Here is a 22,330-nt window from a genome sequence, read left to right as displayed (position 1 = left end):
TCCGATCCCTCTCTGAGGATTGGTATGTGCTCCTCCATCTTATCCTTCCTGGAGTCCACAATCAGCTCTTTCGTCTTACTGAAGTTGAGTGCCAGGTTGTTGCTGTGGCACCATTCCACTAGTTAGCATATCTCACTGCTGTACACCCTCTCGTTACCACCTGAGATTCTACCATCAATGGTTGTATCATCTACAAATTTATAGATGGGTATCCTAGCCACACAGTCATGTGTATACAGAGAGTAGAGCAGTGGGCTAAGCACACACTCCTGAGGTGCACAAGTGTTGATCTTCAGCGAGGAGGATGTGTTATCACCAATCCGGTTAGGAAGTTGATGATCCAATTGCAGAGTGAGGTACAGAGGCCCAGGTTCTGCAAGATGGGATCTTCTGACTGTAGCAGTGAGAGATTAAAAATGTCTATGAATGCTCCCGCCAGTTAGTTGGCATAGGTTTTCAGAGCCTTACCAGGTACCTCATTGGGCCCTGTTGCCTTGTGAGGGTTTATCCTCTTGAAAGACAGCCTGACATCAGCCTCTGAGATAGAGGTCACAGAGTGATCAGATGCTGCAGGGGTCTTCGAAGCCGTGGTTTTATTCTCTCTTTCAAAGTGACCATGAAAGGTGTTGAGCTCGTCTGGTACCGAAGCATTGCTGCCATTCATGATGTTTGGTTTTGCTTTGTAGGAAGTAATGGCCTGCAGTCTCTCCCAGAGTGATCCTCTAAACTCTCCTGGAATTGTTTCTTGGCTAGTGAAGTAGCCCTCGGTTGCTCATACCTGGTTTTGTTACACAGACCTGGATGGCCAGACTTAAATGCCACACATCTAGCCCTCAGCCGACTACAGACCTCTTGGTTCATTCATTGCTTTTGGTTTGGGAATATACAGTCAGTTTTCATAGTCACACACTCGTCCACACAAACAGACTCTAAGGTGACCTCCTAAAAGCACAGTCCAGTCCACCAATTCAAAGCAGTCCTGTAAACGCTCCTGTGCCTCCCTGGTCCTTACCTTCTTGGCCCTCACTACTGGTGCTGCAGTTTAATATACTTCTTATTTTGAATTATGTTACTCAGTATTTTGAAAGTTTTGCACCTTGGACCCAGAAGAACGTTTTCTTGTTCAGCTGTATCTATGTATGGTTGAATGATAATTAAAATTGATTTTATTTGATTGATTTGAAGTGGCAATGACCCATTGCCGATCAACTTCCAGGCACATCTCCCTGCATCAGTCCCAAATCTTGCACTTTGTCTTATTCCTCCTCCCTCACTATTATTTGGCAGCCCTTCCAGGTGAGGTAGTACTGTACTTCTCATTTGAATCCGTCAGTGGCATTTGTTGTATCCTGTCCTCCCGCGACCCGCCTTCCATTTCAGATAAACAGCCTTTTTAACATTCATTGTAACATTTTCAACACTTTTTTCTGTAACCCCGCGCCTGTTTTATTGCTGCCTTTTTCTTGGTCACAGAGACATTACGTCCTCTGCTCAGACTCGAGGCTTTGTTCTGCATTACGGCGGACGTGCTACGCAGGACGGTTGGACGCAAGTGCGTCGGGTCATGTCTCGTGGATCGTTTCGATTTGCTCAACTGGTACGGGTTTAACGGTAAGGTCATATGTCGTTGTTTTCCGTTTTTGGCCGCGCCTTCCCCATTCGCCGTAGCCCGGGCTGCGGTTTGTGATTTCCTGTCACGAAGGAGCTCGTGAACTGTAGATTCAGTTCGAACCGAGTTTGAACCCGTTGTGTTCCTTTCAGCCTCACCCTAAGGCGCTACGCTCAGCCGACGCCGATGAAAAATTTCAAAAGGAGGGCAAAGATTCAGAGTTCATTTTACTGAGAGAGCTTCACTCCACGGTATTCAGATTATAGAGTCCTAACCCCACAAGGCCTGCTTCTATCTCATACCCAAAATCCATAAGCAGCACAGCCTAATAGACCCATTGTTTCAGCTTGTTTTTGTCCCAACAAACACTATTTTCTTTCGAAACTTTGTCCTTTCTTGATTGGTACATCCAATCCGAGTTAGATCCATGACATATCTAATGGCTTTTGCCACTTTGACCGTTTCCAGTTCTTTGGTCTTAAAGGCTCATCTTTACAAATGAATATCCTATCTCACTCCTCTTTCCCACATCAGGATGACCTAAGGGCCCCGTGCTTCTTCCTGGAGCAAAAGTCCATGGAGTTTCTTCCTGGAGCAAAAGTCCATGGACACCCATTCCTGTCACAGAATTTATCACGTAAAACAAATTTCCTTCAACTGCTCTCACTTTCTCCACATCAAAGAGGTGGCTATAGGCCCTAGATATGCTTGCCATTTTGTGAGATATATGGAGCAAGGCTCACTGCCTCAACACTTTCTCCAGTACATCAGTGATTGCATTGGTGCTGCCTGCCTCCTGTGCTCATGCAGAACTTGACAATGTTATTAATTCTGCTGCCTTAACCATTGCATGATTACCTCTACAACAGCTTTGGCAGGATTTGCATGCAATTACTTCCAATGATATGAACTTCCTGTTGCTTCTTTAATTCTCCACCCCACTCATACGCTGTACTGTTACAGTCTGGTGGGATGGCACTTCATATTCTGTCAGGGGATGTGGCAGCGTCTTAGCACTGAATAGTAATTTGATTTCAGACAGTATCTTTCATCCATCAGCAATGTTAGTTCAGCTTGTTTATGTTTCCCTTTTATACTTTATGGGCCTGCCTGTCTGTTTTTCTATTCTGCATTCTTGTAATTCCTACATTCCTTTATGCTTTCACTGTCTTACTTCCTCCCGTTCACTCATTGATTTACCTTGTTACGCTTTAGCCAGTTTGTCGTTGTCTTGGTTCTGAGAAAAGGTCTTGAGTCTGAATAATTATCTCTCTTTCTCTTCTTACAGCTGCAACTTGACCTGCTAAGTTTTGTTTGGAGGGCAGTGTAGGGTTTGATGACCTTGTTTGGATAATTGAAGGAGGCAGTCTGGTTAGGAAATAGTCAACAAAATAAAGTTAACTTGGCAAAGGTGTGGTTGAAGTTTTTAGAAGTAGACTAGACAACCGGGTGACCCTTTGGGGCACCCTTTGAGAGAAAGGTAGTGCAGTCTGATGTGATGTGCTTTGGAAATTAAAGAAGAAAGACACGTAGCAAGACAAACATAGCTCTTCCTCGTTTAACGAAGGACACCTTTGATGACAACATTTCTGGTTGATCTGCCACCCCTGTGCCTTTCGTTGTCATTCTGGAGACATGCAGTCCTTTCATCCAGCGTCTCTTCTGCTGTTTGTTCTTTGTCTCTGATCCTGGAACCATGCATTTCTCAGCTCCTTTGTCTCTTCCTCTCTCCTCCTTCTTTGCCTTTCGTTGTCATTCTGGAGACGTGCAGTCCTTTCATCCCCAGTCTCTTTATCTCTTCTGCTGTTTGTTTTTTGTCTCTGATCCTGGAGTCGTGCGGCCTTGGCCTTATCTGATTCTTGTTCTCTCCCTCTCCTTGCTGCTTCCCGACGACATTTGGCGTAATCTTGTGACCATAATGTCCCCCTTCTCTTTGCATGTGGCATAATTAGGCTGACCATATTCTTTTACCCTAATGCTGGATAGAAGATACGAACCAGTAACACCAAAGCCTCCAGGATGCTGATTATTCTTGATGATATGGTTGGCACTCTCCTAAATGGACATGATATAGTCACCGCTGTCCTTTGACTGCAGCAAAGGGTTTGATGGATGTTTAAAAGTACATCATTACAATGAGATTTAATTTGTCTCTGATTGATGGGTGGCAGTTAGATCTGTCCCAATCCTGCACATGTTGATGGTGATTAGCAGAATGTGACTACTCGAAATAGAGCTGCCCTACCCTTTTGCTCTGCCTGGTTTTGTTGCTGTGAGCATTGTGAAGTGCTGCTGAGGCTGGCCATGCGCATGCGTCGTGGTTTCCATTAAAGCTGGAATCGGCTCGGGTTGTGGAAAGTGGGGCCTGTTGATTGATGAGTGAGCAATTTTATACAAATATATAACCCTGAGCGTTGCCTGCATTCTGTAAGTTAGCACATTTTAAGTTGATTTAGTCAAAAAAGTGCCGCTGTAATGCACCGTTTGGGCTAATTGGAGGTCACAAACAGAGCTTGAGAGTTTTAGTAGTATATAGATAGATGAACTGGGGTAGTGGTGGTGTTGGGTGATGTAAAGGTTGTGAAATGTCTGAGAGAGGGCACAGAAATATGTTGGAAGCTTGTCTTGGCATTAATTTTGTTCAACAGTAGTCGGTTCATCAGATAAGTAGATTGTTCAGTGCCTATGTATGAACCATTTGAATTCTGGGACTCAGTTCTTCGGCTAGATATTTTTCTGATTGAATTGCTATGGGATTGTTGGTATTTGTGGTTATATTTATATATAAATGCCGCAGTAACGCATGAGAAGGACAAGTGCAGAGCTGAACTCAAGTTCTGGCGCATTTGCAATGTGGAAGTATCAGCTCAATATATGGCTTATTATTGACTTGATTGAAATTGATGAAAGTGCATATTTGGTAAGAGTAGATACAAATTAAACTGTTCATTTTGAAACGTCAGCTACCCTATCTTGTGCCATTTATCAACTGTACATTTATGATCTGTGTATTATTTAATTAACTTTGAACTTTCTCAACAAGTGCCATTTAGTTGTGATATTCTTTTTTGAAGCAGTTGTCAGTTTTTTTTAATATGCATTTGACATCGACTGTTCTTCAGGTGAATCTACGCCTTTAAGACCCAGAATAAGAGAGAAAGGATACTTTTGCTATTATACGGGCACAAACAAACATGAGGAACCACTAGTCTGAGAAACAGATGAATTGACTGCACTTTGAGTTGAACAGTCAAACGCCTGAGCAACCTCATTGTCAGCTTCACCAATGTCATGACAGTGGTGTGGTTCATCACCAACGATGATGAGACCGCCTGCAGAGAGGAGGTGGAAGAGCTTGAGGCCTGGTGCCAGGCAAATAACCTCTCTGTCAATGTCAACAAGACAAAGGAGATGGTTATCGACTTCAGAGCCTGAACTACTCACACTTTTCTTTATAGTGGAAACTGCATGAAGCTTCAAACTACTGAGAGCACATCACACACAACCTCTCATGGTCCCAGAACACTTCCTACACTGTCAGGAAACTCACCAGTGCATGTACTTTCTGAGGAGGCTGAAGAGAGCTAGACTTTGCTCATCTGTATTTGCGTCGTTCTATAAAGGGACAGTAGAGAACATCCTGACGATATGTATCACTTCTTGGTACAGAAACTGTACTGTGGTAGACAGGAGTGCTTTACAATGGGTAGACAAAACGACCTAACCAGGCTACCCGCCATCAAGGACATATATACAGAAAGGTGCTAAAAGAGGGTCAATAGCATCATGAAGGATTCCACCCTCCCTGCTCATGGACTATTCGTCTTACTCCCACCAGGGAGGAAGCTACATCACGCCCATGCCAGGACCACCAAACTCAAAAAACAGTTACTTTCCCCAAGCAGTAAGGCTGATCAACACACCCGCCCATTAACTCCACCACTACTTTTTTTATTTCCTGTGTTACATCCCCCATAACAGGTTAAAAGAACCAGCAGAAATGGAACACACCTGGACTCTGGTTCTACTGTTAACAAACACTATTTTATTAGACACTATTAAACACTATTGTGTACAGTTCTGGTCACCGAATTATAGGAAAGATGTCAGAAAAATAAAGAGAGTACAGAGGAGATTTACTAGAATGTTACCTGGGAGGTCAGCAGGAGACGCTCATGGAATGAGCACTGTTTCAGATTCACTCCATAACCTTTACTTTTTTTAACCTATGATCACCCTTATTTAACTTACTTTTACCTACACCAAAAGATTCTTGTACTTTTTTGGACTTATCTTTAAGAGTTTATTGTGAATTTTGAAGAAATGAATACAGAAATGGCTCTGAGATCTAAAGGGCGAGAACCTGGGAAAGATTCTAACGGGAACGGGAAGAAGAAAAAGACCGATCCTAAGTGCACTGAATTGACTTATGAAATGTTATTGGAGGTTTTAAATGAAAAATTTGAAGAACAACGGCAAATTTTCAAACAAGATATAAAGGCTTTTCAGGATTATATGGATAAGACTGATTCAGTAGTTAACCAGCAGCAAGCTCTAATCGCAACTTTGCAAGAGGACGCTCGGAAGCGAGACTTGATAATCGAAAAACTGGAGCAGAAATTATCTTCGACAATTAAACAGGTGGAAAGAGTGTCGACTTTGAAAATCGGTCCAGAAGACAGAACTTACGCATACTTGGTCTCCTGGAAGGTATTGAACAAGGGGACCCCTCGAAGTATTTTGCTCAACTTTTAAAGGATGCGTTCCCTTCTGTATTCCCAGACAGTCCTCCGTTACTTGATCGCGCTCACAGAATTATGCTTCGATCACCAAGTGCTTCAGCTAAACCACTGGTTGTAATTGTCCGATTTCGTTATGTGCATGTTAAAGAGCAACTTATTCATGTGGCTCGGCGTGTAGGGATGGTCAAATTCCAAGAATTCAATTTTCAATTAGTGGAGGATTTTAGTCCAGAAGTAATGAAGGCAAGGCTTCTTTTTAAACCTCTGATGTCCAAATGTTATGAGAAAAATCTAAAACCTGTGCTCTTATACCCTGCGAAGCTCAGAATCTCGCCTCCCAATGCATCTCGGTGTGTTTTCTTTTCTACATCTGAAGCTAGAAGCTTTCTGAATGAGAACTTTTGATCGTTGCAAGATGGTTTTTGTTTCCAAAACCAGATTTTGTTTCTGGCTATTGGTGTAGGTTTACTCTATATTTTATACTCTAGTTAAAGTTTTTTTTTGACATAATAATCTTTTTATTTTACTTGCTTCAATCACTGTACTTTATCTTTGGTCATTATTATTAATCCTTCGAAGGTGAATTTTTTTTTACTAAGTTGGCGGTTTCTTCTCTAAAATATTTTTGGCTTTTTTTTGATTTCGCCATTTTTTTTTCTCTCGTCTTCTTCCTATAATGCATTTCTTATCACAGTTTAAAATTTTTTTTGGTTTGTTTGGGTTTTAACCTGATTTATAAGTTACTAGTGATTATATTCTTTTTGTTTTTTTTTACTAGCAATTATATTAGGAAGTTTGGTTTTAGTATAGTGATTATTTCTTTAGAGTTTGGGTGGATCTTTTTTATCCTTTAAATACGGAGTTGCCTTCTGTTGATATGGGGGTAGATTTAGTTTCATTTCTCTTTCTTCCCAGCCTTTTCCTGGCTGGGGAGGGGTTCTCTCCTCTTGGGTGGGTTGTGGGAGGTCTTTTTCTAAATCTTATGTTCTTTACATCAGTTTTTTTTAGTTTTTTCATTTAGGCTGATTTTAAACTACTAAAATGTCTGTGATGTTGTCACTTCCGGGCCCGCCCCTTATTTTTGTTCCTCTTCCGGGTGCATGAGTTCATAATTTGGTTAACTCTTTATATACCAAAGAGTTGATTTCAGAAATATGGCTCAGAATATTAATTTTGTCTCTTGGAATACTAATGGCTTAAACGATCCGATTAAATGGAAAAAGATTTTCAAGGTATTCCAAAGACTGAATGCACATATTATTTTTGTACAAGAAACTCATGTGAGGACAGAGGACAATGATCGCTTTTTTAGGTTTTGGAGGGATCAACAGTACCATTCGAATTCGAATGCTAAAGTAAAGGGAGTTTCAATTTTTATTGACTCCTCTATTGCATTTGTCCAACACGATATTTTTTCAGATCCGAATGGTAGATTTCTGTTAATTACTGGGTTACTTTTTAACAAAAAGGTTGCTATGGTTAATGTTTATGCTCCAAATGTGGATTATCCCGATTTTTTTAAAGTCCTTATTTACTTCTTTACCTAATCTAAACGAATATAAGTTAATAATGGGTGGTGACTTTAATTGTTGTTTAAATCCTTTGTTGGACAGATCTATATCTACTCAGACTTTACCTAATAAGTCAGCCACTTACATCAATTATTTTTTGACTGATAATGGGATTTTTGATATTTGGAGATTTCAGCATTCTAAGGACAAAGAGTTTTCATTTTTCTCACATGTTTATCATTCTTACTCGAGAATTGATTATTTTTTTTATTGACTCTTGTTTTATTCCATTGGTAATTGGTTGTAATTATGATATTATAGCCATCTCTGTCCATGCTCCATTAAAACTTTCTATTAAATTTACGGATACAGCTTCTAATGCTAGACAATGGCGATTTGATTCTACCTTACTACGAGATCCGGATTTTATTAAATTTATGAAGGAACAGATCGATTTCTTCTTTTCAACTAATTCCACGGATGATATTTCTTGTGGAACACTTTGGGACACTTTTAAAGCATATATACGTGGACAGATTATCTCCTATTCCGTTGGTCTGAGAAAACGCATTAAGAAGGAAACTCTTTTATTGGTTGATAAAATTAAAGAGATTGACAAGAAATATTCGATCACTCCTAGTAAGGAGCTTTACAAACAAAGGGTTGAACTTCAAATGGAACATAGTTTATTACTTACATTTTCAATTGAAAATCAATTAATGAAAACCAGATCTGATTTTTATGTACATAGTGATAAATCGGGTAAACTGTTAGCTAGTCAATTGAAGATTGCTTTGGTTAAACGCCAAATTACTAAGATTCGTCAGCGGAATGGGGATCTGACAGTTAACCATGATGAGATAAACAAATCTTTTCAAGATTTTTATACCTCCCTGTATCATTCTGAATTCTCTCATGATTATAATACCATGTGTGATTTTCTTGGGAAATTGAATTTTCCAAAATTATCATCAGATGATCTTTCAATATTAGAAACTCCTATTACAGATGCAGAAATTAAAGGGGTTGTTTCCTCTATGAATTCTGGGAAAGCACCAGGTCCAGATGGGTATACAGTAGAATTTTTAAAATGTTTTTCTGCTACTCTTGGTTATGCAGGGTTTTTGAAGAAGCAATTAGATTGGGTAATCTGCTACAATCTTTTTATAGAGCTTTCATTTCTTTAATATTGAAGAAAGATAAAGACCCTATTGACTGTGCATCCTATAGACCAATATCCTTATTGAATGTAGATTCCAAGATCTTTTCCAAGTTACTGGCATCCAGACTGGAGAAGGTATTACCTCAAATTATCTCGGAAGATCAAACTGGTTTTATTAAAAATCGCTATTCTTTTTTCAATGTTAGGAGATTATTGAATATTGTTTATACTCCTTCACATAGCACTTCAGAATGTGTCATTTCATTAAATGCGGAGAAAGCATTTGATAGAGTTGAATGGCCATACTTATTTACTGTGCTTGAGAAGTTTAATTTTAGTCCGACATTCATTTCCTGGATTAAACTGATATATCATACTCCGGTAGCCTCAGTGCTTACTAACAATCAAAGATCTCCCTTTTTCGCTTATTTCGGGGTACTAGACAAGTCTGTCCTCTTAGTCCATTATTATTTGGTATTGCTTTAGAACCCTTGGCAATTGCTACCAGAGAATCACAGAACATTTTTGGCATTAATCGTGGGATGGATATACATAAGCTATCATTATATGCAGATGATTTATTATTATTTATTTCTGATCCTGAGAAATCCATTTCTGCAGTTATATCATTGTTGGCTCAATTTAGTAATTTTTCCGGATATAAATTAAATCTTAGTAAGAGTGAATTGTTTCCTTTAAATAGACAGGTTCCAATTTATGGAAATTTACCTCTTAAATTAGTTAATGACTCTTTTATTTACTTAGGGATTAAAATCACAAAAAACTATAAGGACTTATTTAAGGTTAATTTTTTACCCCTAATCGATCAGATTAAATGTTTGTTTACTAAATGGTCACGATTATCTTTATCTCTGATAGGTCAGATTAATGCTATTAAGATGGTTATTTTACCCAAGTTTTTCTATATATTTCAAACGGTACCAATTTTTATTTCGAAATCTTTTTTTGCTAATGTTGATTCAAAAATTTCCTCATATATATGGCAGAATAAAAATCCTAGATTAGGTAAAAAAAATATTTACAGAAGGCAAGGAAGGAAGGTGGATTGGCATTGCCTAATTTTAGATTTTATTATTGGGCAGTCAATATTCGATATTTGATATGTTGGTTAAAGGATTGGGATTTATCTTTTAGCCCTCATTGGGTGAACCTGGAAATTAAATCTGTAGAAGGATTTTCATTGGGTTCTATTTTAGGGTCTTCTCTTCCCTTTGCTCTTTCTAAATTGCAGAAACGAATTGACAATCCGATAGTTAAACATACTTTACGTATATGGTTTCAATTTCAGAAATTTTTTGGGTTGACTCGGTTTGTTTTAAATATTCCTATTGTATCCAATTGCTTTTTTTATCCTTCTATTATAGACCAAGCTTATTCAGCTTGGAAGACTAAAGGATTACTACGATTTTCCGATTTATTTTTGGATAATTGTTTTATGTCTTTTGAACAATTATCTAATAAATATAATTTGCCTAGATTTCATTTTTTTTGATATTTACAGATTAGGAATTTCTTAAATCCTGTACTTCCTACCTTTCCAAATCTTGTGTCTTCAGGTGTTTTGGAGAATTTGTTTGAACTAAATCCTTCTCAGAAAGGGCTAATATCAAAACTCTACAATGTAATTATGAAGATACGTTCAGAGCCCTTCTATAAGATTAAAAAAGATTGGGAAAGAGAACTTAATCTTACTATCCCTATTGAGAATTGGGATAAAATTCTTCAGTTAGTTAATTTATGATCTCTATGTGCTTGACATTCATTAATACAGTTTAAGGTTGTGCATAGGGCTCATATGTCCAAGGATAAATTGGCTCATTTTTATTCCTATATAAATCCTATTTGTGACAGATGTCATTCTGAGATAGCGTCTTTAACTCTGGTCTTGTCGGCTTTTGAAAAAATACTGGAAAGACATTTTTGATATTATTTCCACGGTATTGAACATTGATTTACAACCTCATCCTATTACTGCAATTTTTGGTTTACCAATGATGGACTCAGTCCATTTATCCTCTTCTGCTTGTCGAATGATTGCATTTCTTACATTAATGGCTAGAAGATCTATTTTGTTGAATTGGAAAGAAATTAACCCTCCTACTGTAGCGGTGTGCTACACGCAGCGCTAAAATAACGACACGGAGTCGGTAAACTGCAATTAAAGATGTTTTTATTCGAACTTCACAGCCTTGCTTTAAAGCCTCCCTCTTCCCGCCCTCCCCGGGCGCGGATGCTGTAAGGGACATGTACTCACAACCCCCCGCAGGCTTTTTCCCTTTGTTGGTGAAGCAGACCTGGCGCCCTTTTGGGACTGGCCTTTGTGCCGGTGCGCTGGCTATTTGTGAGCCGGTTCGAGTGCGCTAGGAAGTGGGTCGCCACACTACCTTTTTTCATTGGTTTTCTCAAACTATGTTATGTCTAAATTTAGAAAAAATTAGAAGTGTTGTATTTGATACTTCTATTAAATTTGAAAAGATGTGGAGACCATTTATTCAATATTTTCATATGATGTAATGTGACCCTGTTCCAAGCCTATTTGTTCTTCTAGTTTTGATTTTACATATGTTGAGAGATCGGAGTTGACGACACTGTTGATTTTGTATTTTTGTTAGATATTATAAACAGCCCTTTTTTCATTTTTTCTTTTTTCTTTTTTTTCCTTATTAGTTATTAGATTGCTAGATTAGTTTTTCTTGCATAAATTAGGGGGTAGATAGAGTTGACGTGGATCGGCTTTTTCCATTGAGAGTAGGGGAGATTCAGACAAGAGGACATGAGTTGAGAGTAAAGGGGCAAAAGTTTAGGGGTAACTCGAGGGGGAACTTCTTTACTCAGAGAATGGTAGCTGTGTGGAACGAGCTTCCAGTAGAAGTGGTAGAGGCAGGTTCAATATTGTCATTAAAAAAAAATTGGATAAGTATATGGACAGGAAAGGAATGGTGGGTTATAGGCTGAGTGCAGGTAGGTGGGGCTAGGTGAGAGTAAGCATTCGGCACGGACTAGAAGGGCCGAGATGGCCTGTTTCCATGCTGTAATTATTATATGGTTATATGATTATAATTTAAGAGGAATTAAGAGGAATGGTGGAGGTCAAGTTGAGGTCTGGAAGACCAAGAAAACTTTCCGAGAGAACTGCTTGTAGGATTGCTAGAAAGGCAAATCTAAACCACTGTTTGACTGCAAAAGACCTTCAGGAAGTGTTGTATTTGATACTTCTATTAAATTTGAAAAGATTTGGAGAAAAAAAGGGTGCAGAATTTCAGAAAAGAACACCTCTCCAACTGTTAAGCATGGGGGTGGATCGATCATGCTTTCAGCTTGTGTTGCAGCCAGTGGCACAGGGAACATTCACTGGTAGAGGGAAGAATGAATTAAATACCTGCAAATTCTGGAAGCAAACATCACACTGTCTGTAAAAAAAAGCTGAAGATGAAAAGAGGATGGCTTCTACAACAGGATAATGATCCTAAACACACCTCAAAATCCACAATGGACTATTAATACCTCAGGAGGCGCAAGCTGAAGGTATTACCATGGCCCTCACAGTCTCCTGACCTAAACATCATCGAAGATCTGTGAGTGGACCTCAAAAGAGCAGTAAATGCAAGATGGCCCAAGAATCTCACTGAAAGGAAGGAAGAATGGGCGAAAATACCCCAAACAAGAATTGAAATACTCTTAGCTGGCTACAAAATACATTTACAAGCTGTGATACTTGCCAAAGGGGTGTTACAAAGTACTGACCATGCAGGGTGCACAAACTTTTGCTTTCGGCCCTTTTCCTTTTTTGTTATTTTGAAGCTGTAAAAGATGGAAATAAAGAAGTAATCTTGCTTAAAATATTAAAGAAATGTGTCATCTTTAACTTTATGCCTTTTGGAAATCAGATCATCTTTTATTCACTTAGCTATTCACAGTAACAGAAAGTTTGACTTGGGGTGCCCAAACTTCTGCATGCTACTGTAATTTTCTTAACACAGAGACTGGTGGGTGCATGGATACCACTGTCAAGGGTGCTAATACAGCCACATACTGTAGGGACATTTAAAAGATTCTTTTATAGGGGTATGAATGAAAGAAAAATGGAGGGCTATGTAAAAGTGAAGTGTTAGATTGATCTTGGATTAGTTTAAAAAGTCAGCACAACATTGTGGCCTAAGGATCCATAGAGTGTTGTATTCTATACTCAATGAATTTCAAGCCAAGGGGGTGAATCTGAGCATTGCAGCAGTATATTTTAAATGGTTCAAAGATTAAAGGAAGAAGGCATGAGAAGAGGGTTAACAAGGAAAAGTGTATCAGCCAGATTGAATGGCAGAGCAGATTCAATGGGCTGAATAGCCTATATCTGCTCCTACATCTTACTGTCTTCAAGTAAATTGACAATGTCTGTTACTTTTCTTAGATTTTGATCATGTCCATGCTGTGGTTGATATGCGAAGTGATGCTAGTGGTGAATGGATTACAAGGTGACGAAGATGAATGGATTGATCCGACAGACATGGTGAACTATGATGCTGCAAGTGGTACAATGAGAAGACCATATCTGGTATTTATCTGCAAAGATTCATTAGTTTTCTTCATTCTGGTGTAAGCTGAAACATTCAAAATTTGGAACTCTTTGTAACTTGAAATGAGTCTATGGATTTTGCTATTCAACTTGTTTGTCTTGCCCAACTCTATCTACATTGACTGCTGAAGCCCCTAGCTTCTCGTTCTGATTTCCCACAGTCCATGCTTTTGCTGCAAGCCCCAACAGCTGTCTGAAAAAGAGATCACTAATATTTGTGGTACTAAAGATGTGCTGTATGCATATCTGTTTAGATATAGCCACTTAATGGGCCAGATCAGCAACAATGGAGAACACTGCATCAATTCACCATCGTCTCATTTTGAGCTGATGCTACAATTTCTTGGAATATAATTTGAAGTTGCATCATAAGGCATATAGTAAAATTAGGCATTTAAAAGCAACACATACACAGGGTTCAAAACTTATTCCTTCTGCAGTCAGGTGTGAGGCATGTAAATATGTGTAGACTGAGTGTAATCTGGGCCACAGTTCTGAAAATGCAGGTCTGTGAGAATACACAGGTGTTGGTTCACTTATACAGTGCTTCCTCTGAGCTTGGAAGACTTGTGGAAGCAACATTGCAAACGTCATCCCAATGGGATAAGATGTCTAATGTAGGAGTCCAAGGCACAGAAGTAAGAGGACTATTGTATGCAGACATTGATACCTATTGGTGTCTGTGATGACACTGGTGCTGAGGACAGCTTTATGGCTTGTTGCTCAAATTATGATACAGACTAATACATTCCATTCTGTGGAGTGGGTGCCTTGTGCTTGTCTCTCTGATAAAACAAGGTATTGGTTATTTCAAGACTGTGCTCCAAAATTTGTCAAAAGAAGGACGCATTACAGTTAGACTTCCACACTTCTTTGCTAAGAATGGCACCTGTTCCCAACTTGGCAGTGAATTGTGCAGGAAGATTGGTTTATCTCCCTGTGAGCTGCTGACCAGGATATGTTCTTGGCCTCATTCATAGCTTCCCGTGCCGGGACCAGTGTACAGTTGACAATAGTTGTTGGTTTTGTATTTGGATGATATAACATCCTCTAAATATTGTGAGGAGTCATTGAAATGGTGGGCAAGCTCTGTCAATCACAAAGCTAAATGCATCTGATGGGGTAAATTGGAATGTCAACTTCAGGAAGGTGTCCTCACCACCTGGTTATGTGGCTATGTAAACTGGCCATCTCCTGATGTTGATGCCTGGGTACCTGAGTTAGGAGAGCAGTGTAGAGTTCAGGACTGTTGTAATATGGAGAGTCCTGAGGACTGGAAGAACACCAAGAGTGATTCCTTGGAACTTGGTGTAGCCATCGAACATCAACCACCACTCAGACTTGACTGAGCCAATGGCAACGGACACCTCAACACCAGGAGACCAGATTGACTTGCATCAGTTTTAAAGGTCATTGGAGTAGATACAAAACTGGGCATAGGTGTCGTATGGTAGGTTCACGCTCACTGTCTTTTACATACATCCACATGCGTACCTGGGCTAGGGTAGGAGATAATGGCTCTGGCTCTAAATCATGCCAGTGTTCCTGTCTCCTATCAACATGCAGGTACCATTCCTGATTCCCAGCCGCACACCCAGCCATGACCCCGATCCCTGGAAACAGCCACCCACCCCCACCCCCTCTTCTTCCCCCATTGCTGGAGCTGGCATCATATTACATGGACTGTGTTCTGATAGGTGCTGCTTAGTTAAATGCTTTGTGAGATAGGATTTAGTTTCATATGAACAATTGAATTTAAGTACATTTACGTATTGAATAAATTAATATTTTTGTTCATTTCTTGCATGCTGACAAGACAAGAAGTTATTGCCCATGTATAATGTTTTTGAGGAAATGGTGGTGACCTGGCTGCTAGAGCTATTTCAGTCAACAATAGGAAATGTAAGAGTAATCTTGATCCCATCGCTTTAGCTTTGCAACACACTCCAACCTTTCTGTCTTCAGCCTTCTGCACTGTACTATCAAAGCTGAGTGTTGTTTTGAGGTATGACACTTCTAACGACACACTACAGCCTTCAGGATTCAATCGTTTCTGACCATTGTTTTTTCTAATATTGATCCTCATGTTTCTAGCTTTCAGTTTTTTCTCCTGGTACTTCAGATTTCATTTGTCACCCATTGACACTTCCCACAGACTTGTCTTTACTACTCTTTCAGCTGTCACCACCACTTGTGTCATTTACTCAGTCTTCATCTTCTTCAATCTGCATCCCTCCATTTTCTTTGCAACTTGAAATACTTGTGACTTTCCTTAATTCTGATTAAGGATTATTGACTGAAAATGTTGACTCTCTTTCACCCACAGAAGCTGCCCAACCTGCTGATTATTTCCAAATTTTCTTGTTTTCATTTTGGATTTGCAGAATTAACAGCATTTCGGACTGAAACCCTTCATCACGACTGGTAGTTGATGAGGGATCTTTCCCCATAATGTTAACTGTTTATTCCCCTCTGTAGATGCTGCTTGGCTTCTTGAGTTCCTCCACCATTTTGTGTGGGGGGGACTTCAAATATTGCTAGCATTGTTCACGTACCAGAAGCAGTTAAAATAATTTGATGAATGAATCTTTATATAATGTTTAATTAAATTCTTTACCACTTACTTCATTGAAGAAGAGAGATGAGCAAGATGATGCTGAAGCTAGTAAAGGCACCTCAGAAATTTATCAAGACCAAGTTACCTGTCCAGATTGTACAATCTGTGAGGAAGCACGAGATAGTTTACAGAAGAAGGTTAGTAACTTTCTCTGCCAGTTCAATGTGAAATGTTATGTTGCAAAAGTGTCATGTCAATTTTAAAAAAGCAGAAAAGGAATGGAATATTTATAGCTGTTCAACCAGTTTGCAGAGAAAAATATTCTTGGTGTAATAAATGACAATTGCTTTATGTAGCTAAAAGTTAATTCAAGAACATAATTTATCACTTAATTCTGTAAAACTATCTAAAAATTTATATCCGGAAGCAAAATGAAAATGATGGGGAGTTGATCATCTACTTGAACCATGACCTTTCATATATTATGTTGCGAGTGAGGAGGTGTGAAGTTTGTGTGTCGTTTCAAAGAAAGAATTGTAAATATGGAATTGTCCTTTGATGTTTAGCACATAAAATATCGAGCCCCATACTGGGCCAGCGACACCTTTCCACCAAAGGCATCCCCATATGATGCCTGTTATACCTTGTTTTGTCGAATAAAGCAGCTGCTTTATATCTTCCAGTACGTTTCTCCTATGACACATACTTGGGACAGAAGACTGTTGCCGAACAGTTTCTAACTTGCATCAGTGGCACACACTTGTGTGGCAGTTAGACACTACACCACGGTTAGAATGAACAGTTTTTAAATAGTGTCAGTTGTGTGTGCTTGTGTCATCTTATCAATTTGGGTTGCTGGATGCCAATTCAAAGAGGAGTCTAGGAGGTACAGTTTCCTATTGATAGCTGGCAAGAAATAAGGCAATTCGGAACAGTTTTACTCAATGCACTTTCAAGCATTCAAGCTTGAAGATGCTAAAAACAGCCAGGAGTGAAAATGAAATGATTACTACTATAAAATGTTAGGAACTATGAAGAATTTGAAGGTATCTTGAAGGTTACAATGGAAGTGCAAATTAACCAATTTCTGCACTAGGTGTCTGCATTGATTTTGTTCATTTACATACAATCAAAACAACAGGATTGTATGTTCTGGATGAACTTCTCCATTGATTAGTTCATAGTAGGAACTAATACACAGTTTTATAGTACTGTAGTAGTATTGGTAGTGTTCTAATATGTTCTGTATTTTATTTAAATACCTAATTTGTTAATCAGTTAAACAGTAATTTGATCTTTTTTTAAACACCTTTTAACTATTTCCATGAAACTTTGGCTAATTGGGGCAGCCTCTTAATTGGGCCAAAATATACTGGTCCCGATTTGTCTCAATCAACCAGAATCTACTGTACTTTTAATATTGGTGCAAGATAAAGTCAGAGTATTAAGTTGGTATGTAATATGAATTTTGATTCGTATTGCAGGATACCAATTGTTATTACCTCATTTGGTGTGTGATTTTTGCTCCATTTACATTTTATTGTTAAAGCAAGTTTGCTGTGGGAAGTGTAATAGATGAATGTCTTTTTATTTAAACAGTTGGAAGAAATTAAAAATGTAAAATCAGCTGAGGCATCAGGAATCAGTTGCAATCCTGTTTTTAAAAGATATCTCAATAAACTGCTGCTAGAGATTGAAAGATTACATTTGGTAAGTATTCCAATAACAAGATACTTGGCAACAGTTTTATTTCATCATTACAGTACATTATTCCAACTAAAGTTAATATTCATTTGTTGTTTATTCAAAACTGTGAATTTCAGGATTAAGTTTGCATTTCCTAGATGACAGCTAAAAATTGGAGTTACTTTACAGTTTTCGTGTCTGAGCTCCTCATTTTAGCTATTTGGAAACTGTTTTTAGGGTTATGCAACTATTGCAGGTAGAGCAGGTTCTCATTAATCATTATGGATAGAGCCTGGAAGAATGCCAATCCAAAATTATGGCAAATACTTTAGCAAGATGTTTTAAAACACTTATTCCTTAACTGTAAATGTGTTGTGGCAATTCTCTGCAGAACCTAGCACTCACATAAAAACATAAGAAATAGGAGCAGGAGTCGGCCATCTGGCCCATCAAGGCTATTCCGCCATCTCAATAAGATCATGGCTGAACTGACCATGGACTCATCTCCATCTACCAGCCTTTTCCCCACAACCCTTACTTACTATGCAAAAATCTATCCAACCTTGTCTTAAATATACCTACTGAGGTAGCCTCAAAGGCAGTAACTCATCATTTCCATCCTAAATTTACTCCCTCGAATCTTGAGGCTATGTCCCTTAGTATTAGTCTCACCTACCAGTGGAAACGACTTTCCTGCCACTATCTTATTTATCCCTTTCATAATTTTATATGTCTCTATAAAGATTTCCTCTCATACTTTTGAATTTCAGCAAGTACAGTCCCAGATGACTCAATCTCTCCTCATAGACTAACCCCTTCATCTCTGGAATCAACCTGGTGAACCTCCTCTGCACCACCTCCAAAGCCAGTATATCCTTCCTCAAGTAAGGAGACCAGAACTGCACACAGTACTCCAGGTGCAGCCTCACCAGTACCCTGTACAGATGTAGCATAACCTCCCTGCTCTTAACTTCAATCCCTTTAGCAATGAAGGCCAACGTTTCATTTGTCTTCTTGATAGCTTGCTGCACCTGCAAACCAACTTTTTGTGATTAATGCGTAAGCGCTTCCAAGTCCCTTTGTATAGCAGCATGCTGCGATCTTTTACCATTTAAATAATAATTTGTTCGTCTATTTTTCCTTCCAAAGTGGATGACCTCACATTTACCAACATTGTACTCCATCTGCCAGACCCCTGCCCACTCATATAACTTATCTATATCTCTCTACAGACTCTCTGTATCCCCTGCACAGTTTGCTTTTCCTCTCAATTTAGTATCATTAGCAAACGTATGTACAGTACACTCAGTCCCCTCCTCCAGATCATTAATGTATGTCGTGAACGGATGCGGGCCCAGCATCAGCCCCTCCGGCACACCGCTCACCACTGATTGCCAACCAGAGTAACACTCATGTATCCCAACACCCTGCTTTTATTGGTTAATCAATCCTCTATCCATGCTAATACATCACCCCCAATTCAGTGCATCCTTATAGTTAAGTCTTTTATGTGGCACCTTATCGAATGCCTTCTGGAAATTGAAGTAAATAACTTCTATCTGTTCCTCTCTATCCAGTGATGAAGTGCTTTGAGAGGTTGGTTATGGCTAGAATAAACTCCTGCCTCAGCAAGGACCTGGACCCACTGCATTTTGCTTATTGCCATAATAGGTTTACAGCAGATGCCATCTCATTGGCTCTCCACGTGGCCTTGGAGCATCTGGACAATACCTATGTCATGATACTGTTTATTGACTACAGCTCATCATTTAACGCCATCATTCCTACAATTCTGATCAAAAAGCTTCAACGCCTGGGCCTCTGTACCTCTGTCTGCAACTGGGTCCTTGAATTCCTACCGGAAGACCACAATCTGTACAGCTTGGAAATAATAGCTCCACTTCGCTGACAATGAACATGGGCACATCTCAGGAATGTGTGCTTTAGCCCACTTCTCTACTTTCTCTATACCCATAACTGTGTGGCTAGGCACAGCTCAAATGCCATCTGTAAATTTGCTGGCAGAACTATAGTTGACAGAATCTCAGGTGGTGACAAGAGGGCATATAGGAATAAGATATTTCACCTAGTTGAGTGGTGTTGCAGCAACAACCTTGCACTCAGTACCAGTAATACCAAAGAACTGATTGTGGACTTCAGAAAGGGTAAGATGAAGGAATACACATGAGTCCTCAGAGAGGGGTCAGAAGTGGAAAGAGTGAGCAATTTTAAGTTCCTGGGCTTCAAGATCTTGGACAACCTCACCTGGACAACATATTGATGTAGCAATAAAGAAGGCAAGACAGGGCAAGATGAAGCCACACTCAGGTTGGAGGAACAACACCTTATATACCAGCTGGGTAGCCTCCAACCTGATGGCATGAACATTGACTTCTCTAACTTCTGTTAATGCCCCTCCTCCCCATCTTACCCCATCCCTGATATATTTAGTTTTTCTCCCCCACTTTTTTTTCTCTCTTTCTGCCCATCACTCTGCCTGTTCTCCATCTCCCTGTGGTGTTCCCTTTGGGCTTTAGAATAACTATTGGAGCAAGCTGCTGTGAAGTGCTGAGGAATTACAATCAAAATGTTATTGAATGCAGCATGCTTCCTTGTGAGTGACTTTATGGTTTGCTATTATTGTAATTCTTCAGCACTTCACAGCAGCTTGGTCGGACTGTTATTCTAAAGCCTTTTAAGATACACTTATACTAATCATTGTAAGTTTTGTTATTCCTGTGGTCATGATCCATTGCTGATACTTTAAACAGAGCCACCTGCAAGCTAATCCTGATCATTTCTTTCCCTTTCTTTCCTCTTGGTTTTGGCTTTCAGTATTTACCTGAAGCAATATTGAAATGCAATAAGATAAAAACAGCAAATGGTAGATAAGTTTTGGCCTAGCAGTTGTTTTTCTGCATAGTAGTAGGAGGAAGAGACATAAAACGGGATTCAGTGTTCTGTATTATTCAAGTTATTTATAGTGTTGTAAATAATTTGCATATTGCATGTTGTGTAGAGGAAGAAATAATATTGGATTAGGAAAAAGAAACTAAATATTGAGCCAAGGGAAGTTTATGGAAGAAGGGAGAACGATGTCAAGGTAGAACTGATTAATGACTTCTTGAGATTAAATGAGGGACCTTCTTTAATCTGTCATTCAATTTCTTTCTGATAGAACAGAGGAAAATTGTTTCCATAAATCCTGGATCAGATAAATTTTCCTCCAGAAATTAATAAATATATCAGAATATCTTTATAAAATGAATCAAACATTTTTCTGTGATTTTTTTCCATACTTTCTAATATTGTTGCAATTAAAAATTTAATAATCCTTACATTTTTCATGTTTTCTCTTTAGCCTGATGATGAAAACGAAGTTCATTATGATGCAGAGGTTCACGTTACAAAGCATGATGTGAATGAGATAAAGATGTTCCTCAATGGTAAACCATGGAAGTCTGGTCCTTTGGATGATGCACTTAGTAAACTTCTGATTAATTTTAAGCTTCATGATCCTGAAGTTTGGAAATGGAAGTTTGAGAACCAATTTGGAGTGGATCTCTCTACAGTACTTCAGGTGAGAAACTTTTTTTAAAATTCATATTAAAAATAACTGTGTTGAAATTTATTAGTTTATAAACCAAAAATATTTCATGATCATTAGTTTTGTTATGATTTTGCATTAATTATGCATGAGTTGAATAGTGTTGAATGTTGCTTTGCAGTCATACAAATATCAAACATGGTCTAGTTGATAATACCTGAAGAGGTGTAGGTTTGGATCCCACTCTTAAGACTTAATAGTTCAATTTAATATCAGGGAATGTATACAGTATACAACCTGAAATTCTTACTCTTTCCAAACATCCATGAAACAGGAAGAATGAATGACAGAAAGCATTAGAACCTCAAAGCCTCCTCTCCCCCAGGCAGCAGCAAAAACATCAACCCCACCCTCTCCCCTCCGCCCACTCACTCCAGCAAAAGCATCAACCTCCCACCAGCCACCATGCAAGCAATAGCAAAGCCTCCAGGAATTGTGATTTAGAGCAGGGGTCAGCAACCCGCGGCTCCGGAGCCGCATGCGACTCTTTTATTTCTGTGCTGCGGCTTCCCGTGGTTTGTTAGTTTTTGAAATGTAATTTGAAATTTGAAGATTATGGTGATCTTGTACAATCTAAATAAAATGTTGTGACGACCCCATTTCCTAGCACATCCGAACCGGCTCACAATTAGCCACCGTTCCGGCTAAGGGAGATAGCATAGGGGGGTTTGTGAGTACGTGTCTTTTGGAGCATCGGCGCCCAAGGGGGGGGGGGGGGGCGGGTTGAGGGAGGCTTAAAAGCAAGGCTGTTTAGTTCGAATAAAGTTATCTTTGACTGCAGTGTCGTTATTTTAGCGCTGCATGTAGCACACCGCCACAACGTATTTTTTATCACTATTAATATACGTCACCACTGCCAATCCCT

At 39.1% G+C, this 22,330-nt stretch overlaps 1 protein-coding gene across 3 annotated transcripts in view; it reads left to right on the top strand.

Annotated features, from left to right (window-relative positions):
* The first annotated feature begins 1,340 nt into the window (after window positions 1-1,340).
* The window catches only part of clcc1 (chloride channel CLIC-like 1), a 45,571-nt gene continuing 24,581 nt past the window's right edge, over window positions 1,341-22,330 (top strand). Inside the window, exons 1-5 of one of the 3 annotated variants that reach the window (XM_059984666.1) lie at window positions 1,341-1,611; window positions 13,451-13,594; window positions 16,250-16,369; window positions 17,772-17,882; window positions 21,220-21,438. In XM_059984666.1, the coding sequence (XP_059840649.1) occupies window positions 13,460-13,594; window positions 16,250-16,369; window positions 17,772-17,882; window positions 21,220-21,438 (585 nt within the window). In that variant the 5' untranslated portion in view covers window positions 1,341-1,611; window positions 13,451-13,459. Of the gene's footprint in view, window positions 1,612-1,752; window positions 1,861-13,450; window positions 13,595-16,249; window positions 16,370-17,771; window positions 17,883-21,219; window positions 21,439-22,330 lie in introns of those variants that run through there. The other 2 variants (XM_059984667.1, XM_059984665.1) reach the window with 2 other exon arrangements.

The sequence above is a fragment of the Hypanus sabinus genome, chromosome 11 (genome assembly GCF_030144855.1).
Source record: "Hypanus sabinus isolate sHypSab1 chromosome 11, sHypSab1.hap1, whole genome shotgun sequence".
Taxonomy (NCBI): Eukaryota; Metazoa; Chordata; class Chondrichthyes; order Myliobatiformes; family Dasyatidae; genus Hypanus; species Hypanus sabinus.
This window is presented reverse-complemented; position numbering and strand designations above follow the sequence as displayed.